The sequence below is a fragment of the Saprolegnia parasitica genome, assembly GCF_000151545.1.
Source record: "Saprolegnia parasitica CBS 223.65 unplaced genomic scaffold supercont2.139, whole genome shotgun sequence".
Lineage (NCBI taxonomy): Eukaryota > Oomycota > Saprolegniomycetes > Saprolegniales > Saprolegniaceae > Saprolegnia > Saprolegnia parasitica.
The window spans coordinates 17,229-22,322 of record NW_012156533.1 but is presented as its reverse complement, the minus strand read 5'-3'; the positions used below and the strand labels follow the sequence as shown (position 1 = coordinate 22,322).

The following is a 5,094-nucleotide window of genomic DNA, read 5'->3' as shown; positions in this document are numbered from 1 at the left end:
CGTAGGTCTCTCGGGCGGTTTTGAGATCGGTGGCGAGCTCGCCGAAATCATGATCATTCTGTAGGTGTGCATGGCCTTGACCCTTGTGACTCATATTCGATTAGTGGCTCGCAAGGCGCTGTCAAGGTCTTTGAAAAGCCGCAAGTCAACGTGGGGGCGGGTCTCGACTTGACGGTCGGGCCCTATGGTCGTGCGGCCGCGGCCGCCGCCGCCGTCGGGCCCGCCGGGCTCGGAGCCAACTATAGTTACTCGCACAGCCGCGGCTTATACGCGGGGATTTCGCTCACGGGCACCATCATTGCGGCGCGCAAGGATCTCAACACCAAGTTTTACGGCCGCGAAGTCGAGCCCGAGCTCATCTTGAACGGCACGGTACGCGGCGACAACGATCTTGTGGACGAGTCTATCAACATACATATTGTTAGGTCGAGCAACCGAACGCGGCACGCCCGTTGTACGAGGCGCTGGAGCGAGCCATGCAAGGTGTTGAAGAGCACAAGGTAGATTGTTTTCTGTTGCTGGTCATGAACAGCAGGCTCAAGACTGCGGTAGATGCAAGATGCGCGGCGGTCGGAGATTATGGGGAGCTGCCGGTCGTGCGGCTGCCCACGGTTTGTGCCGCACACGGCCCAGGTCTGGAACAAGAACTGCAAAACGTGCAAGCACATTCATTAAGCCATTGTGACGCCTCTGTATAAGGATATATATAGTAGGTATGCGTTGTCGATGCTTGTGTTCAATGCTCTTAGTCTCCACCCACGAATGAACGGACGGGAAGAAGCGGTGGACCGCAATGCAGACCCGAACGAAACGGCTGGCCGTTTCATGTGACAGGGCCGAAATGGACGGTCAGGAGCCAACAGGCACGTTAGCGACCCCATCGTTTTTTCCATGGTACAAATTTTAATATCGTGTCGCTAGCAAGTAGAGCGCTTGCCGGTCCTTATGGCCCGGCTCTAGCGCTAACGCATTGGTAAAGCTAGGTGTATTTGGTTGTTGTTGTTGAAGTGGGTCTTCTTTTACAATAGATAAAACTACTAAATAAATTGTCGGACTTTCTTCGTTGTGTGTACTCGGTTGAGGGACTTGATTTAGGCAGCCGGAGGCAGGAGCGCGATCCGCGGTGTCAAGATGCAGATAGCATCGAGTCGACCACCTTTTGTCCGGTCGGTGTATTCCTGCTTCACATGCAGGAGGTGCGGGGTTCGAGCCCCGTAGATGTTGTCCCTTTCTTCTCTTTCCCATTGGCGTTGGCATCGGTCACAGCTTGTCACGCGGGGCGAGGTGACGTCGCGACCACTCGTGTTGGGCGAGGAGCCGGAGAAGCCGACGAAGAGCAGGCTGCTCGGCCTCTTGTACGAGGCTGTGGTGTACTTGGTTGTTGTTAAAGTGGGTCGTATTTCGGTGTACTCGGTGACGTGGTAGCGAATTCGCTTTTCGTAAATCGCCTTTTTCTGTGGTGCGATTGCAGTTGCTGGTGCTTGATTAGAGCATGCGGTCATGAGGCTGCACGTGGCGTATCGTGCTTCACTGCACAAGGCCAAAGCATTCGACTCGATTCGAAACACTGCTAAAGGACTCTACTATGTGACGGACTAGAGCGACGACTCGAGCTGCGCGAGTGCTCACACTACGCGACCGAAGTAGTTTGGTGTTTTAAACATGAAGGATTGCATTTACACTTAGTATGCAGACAACGAGTACGAATCAATTTAGCAGGCAGGGTTGGGGTTGACCGGCTTGAGCTTGCCACCTTCAAACATGTTGGCGACATCGACGCGACCGAAACCGTAGCGGTTGTTGGGGAACGAGGCGTCCGAGACACCGCCGCAGTTGGGTGCGCCCGGGAGCGTCGCGTTGGCCTTGCCGACCCACGTGGCCGGCTCGGGCGTCAACGTCTTGGTGTAGGCGTACTTGGTGACGTAGGCGTACACTTCCTCGTACGTCAAGTCGGCCTTGGCGCTCTTGAGGAGACCGACGACACCGGCGACGTGGGGGCCAGCCATCGACGTACCGGCCATCTTGACGTATTCGTTCGTGGCCTTGATGCCAGCCGAGCGCGTGAAGAAGCCGGGGGCGGCGATATCAGGCTTGACGAGGTTGCGCGGCTTGCCGTCAGCGCCCGTGTACTTGGTGGGGCCCTTGGACGAGAAGAAGGCGAGGTCGTTGGGGCTGTCCGTCGTCCACGAGCCGAGCGCGCCGACCGAGATGACGTTGTCAAGGAAACCGGGGTTGCCCGTCGTGGAGCAGGCCGGGCCCGAGTTGCCGTTGGAGAAGACGGGGATGATGCCGGCCTTGACCCAGGCCTGGGCAGCCGGGTGGAACCACGTGTCCGTGCTCGAGCCGCCCCACGAGTTGTTGACGACATGCGGCGCCTTCTTGCAGTCGGCGTTCTTCCCATCCGGGTCGGTGGGGCAAAGCATGAACTGCGCGCAGGCAAGGAGCGAGTCGGCCGAACCCGAGCCGTTGATGAGACCGCGGCAAGCGATCCACTGGGCGCCCGGAGCCACACCAATGCCGTTGGAGCCGGCCATCGTGCCGATCGTGTGCGTGCCATGGCCGTCGATATCGGCAGGCGAGTTGACCGACTTCTTGAAAGCATCAAACCAGCCCTTGTCCGAGCGCCAGCTGCTCTTGATGGACTCGTGCGTGTGGAAGGCGCCCGTGTCGATCGAGCCGATGACCGCGCCCTTGCCGTTGGTCGTGGGCCACACCTTGGGGGCACCGACCGTGTCGACACCCCACTCGTTGGTCGCCTCGGGGTTCTTGCCCGTCTCGCCGATAATGACCTCCGGGACCGTCACGACCGGGAGCTGGTCGACGGTCTTGACGTTCTTGAGCGCCTTGAGCTTGTTGACGACATCCGCCGACGCACCCTTGACGACCACCGAGTTGGTGATCCAGAACGACTGCGCATCGAGGCCACCGAGGACGGCAAGCGCCTCCGTCTGCGTCGACGTCGCGTGGGTCACAAGCGCCTCACGGACAACGCTCGGGTCGTTCGACTCGGGGAGCGCGCGGAGGACCGGGTAGACGTGGTCGAACGTGATGTAGAGGTCCGAGGCGCCCTGGACCTCGAGGTCGCGGAGGACGGAGCTGGCGACCTTGGCCTGGGCGACGGCCGCGGCGGCGAGGAGCGTGATCATGGCAGCCTTCATGGTGGAGGTAGAGCTAATGGAAGCGGGACGGATCCGATTGAATCGCAAGAGGGAACTGGTTGGGTACAATATCAGATTCTCGAGTGGCTTGGAGGAGAGTGACACGCAGCCCTATCTGAGAAGGCAGAGTGGCATGTGCTGGTGAGGATGGGAAATGGCCGTAGAGACCAGACCTGCGGCGGCTCGCCAACGCGAATACAAAGTCAGGACCTGCGCTGACGCAACTTCCCGCTGCCGCGCTCGCGATCCGGGCAGCTACTATCGCACGACTGCATGTCCAGCACCTAGCTCGTCGCGCGCGCTGTGGTGCCATCTCTTGACGCGTCGCTGGTCGCTCTGCGACGACCCTTGGTGTGCACGCTACCTGGTCCCTCTCACAGTTCCGGATCACGACCACTAACGCTCCTCGCTGAAGCACCGGCCACGCCTCACGAGCGCATTAGGAAGTTTACCATATCTTTTCTAATTGCATGTAATATAACTCAGTTCAACAACAAAGTTTGGACCTGAGAATTTGCATTGTACCCAGAAACATGGTGCAATCTGAGTTGCGTTCATCGGTGCAACGCCCGCGCACCGAAACAGCCGCGACCGATCGCCTGCACAGTGGCACTCGGCGGCCCCAACGGCGTGTGCGGTCAGCAATTCACTATTGGAATTGGATTGATTTGGCAAGCAATGCACCCAGCTTTGGAGCGCTGGACCGCGGACACGCTGGTAACTCGTTATCAGACGCCGTAGAGGTGCCAGATCCACGCCGCCGGGTTTCGACGCGAGGTCGGTCTTTCGCACACACCTACCCGATCGCTCGACTCTATGAACTCTGGACCAAGTGCCACGTAGTAGACAGTATGTCATGCGAATGCCCTTATCTTGTGGCGAATGGAAAGACGGCATGCACCGTGATCACGTCCCGAGACCGAGATGACGGCATCCGTTTTGTGTCCACTTTCGAGTTGGCGTCGAAACGAAACTGTCGAGCACGTCCACAGAGGATTAGACAGTACACTGGTTGGACATGTCTACTCGCTGTAGCGTTGTCGACGTAGCCGCACTGGAGCAAAATCGAGTTTAAACCCGCCTATCGTCAACAACAGACAGAGCACGTCGGCACAGATATGTATATGTAGTATTGTCTGGTTGTCGCCAGGATCTCTGGAGCGTGGTTCTTGGCCGCATTGCCGAACTGATGCACACGGGATAGTTTCCACACGCACATTCCACAAGCACCTTTGCTAATCGAGGAGCAATGTATGTAGTGCGCGCTGGTCAGCTAGTTGGTCGACTAAAAGATTACGTAACGCAAGAGACTAGAAAGTAAGAGGAGGAGAATGACATGGATTCACACGAGTTACGTCCGCTCAAAAGAGGCAGTCGACGGAAGCACACTTAGCAGGCAGGGTTGGGGTTGACCGGCTTGAGCTTGCCGTTGTCGTACATGTTGGCGACATCGACGCGACCGAAACCGTAGCGGTTGTTAGGGAACGAGGCGTCCGAGACACCGCCGCAGTTGGGCGCACCCGGGAGCGTCGCGTTGGCCTTGCCGACCCACGTGGCCGGCTCGGGCGTCAACGTCTTGGTGAAGGCGTACTTGGTGACGTAGGCGTACACTTCCTCGTACGTCAAGTCGGCCTTGGAGCTCTTGAGGAGACCGACGACACCAGCGACGTGGGGGCCGGCCATCGACGTACCGGCCATCTTGACGTATTCGTTCGTGGCCTTGATGCCAGCCGAGCGCGTGAAGAAGCCGGGGGCGGCGATATCAGGCTTGACGAGGTTGCGCGGCTTGCCGTCAGCGCCCGTGTACTTGGTGGGGCCCTTGGACGAGAAGAAGGCGAGGTCGTTGGGGGCTGTCCGTCGTCCACGAGCCGAGCGCGCCGACCGAGATGACGTTGTCAAGGAAACCGGGGTTGCCCGTCGTGGAGCAGGCCGGGCC

General features: G+C 58.8%; 3 protein-coding genes across 3 annotated transcripts in view; 1 reads left to right on the top strand and 2 right to left on the bottom strand.

The window, feature by feature from the left end:
- Positions 1-49: 49 nt before the first annotated feature.
- Positions 50-675, top strand: SPRG_21436 (hypothetical protein; the record flags this gene model as incomplete). Its single annotated transcript, XM_012353924.1, has 4 exons — positions 50-60; positions 105-372; positions 426-500; positions 553-675. 4 exons carry the CDS (start codon positions 50-52, stop codon positions 673-675), a joined length of 477 nt encoding a protein of 158 aa, XP_012209314.1.
- A 978-nt stretch (positions 676-1,653) lies between these two features.
- On the bottom strand, positions 1,654-3,163 carry SPRG_14567 (hypothetical protein). The gene has a single exon (XM_012353901.1). The coding sequence runs from the start codon at positions 3,156-3,158 to the stop codon at positions 1,713-1,715; it is 1,446 nt and encodes a 481-aa protein (XP_012209291.1). The 5' UTR covers positions 3,159-3,163; the 3' UTR covers positions 1,654-1,712.
- A 1,384-nt stretch (positions 3,164-4,547) lies between these two features.
- SPRG_21435 (hypothetical protein) overlaps positions 4,548-5,094 on the bottom strand; it is a gene marked incomplete at both ends in the record, with an annotated part of 702 nt that continues 155 nt past the window's right edge. Inside the window, one exon of the mRNA XM_012353923.1 lies at positions 4,548-5,008. Within this exon, the coding sequence (XP_012209313.1) occupies positions 4,548-5,008 (461 nt within the window). The remainder of the gene's footprint in view (positions 5,009-5,094) is intronic.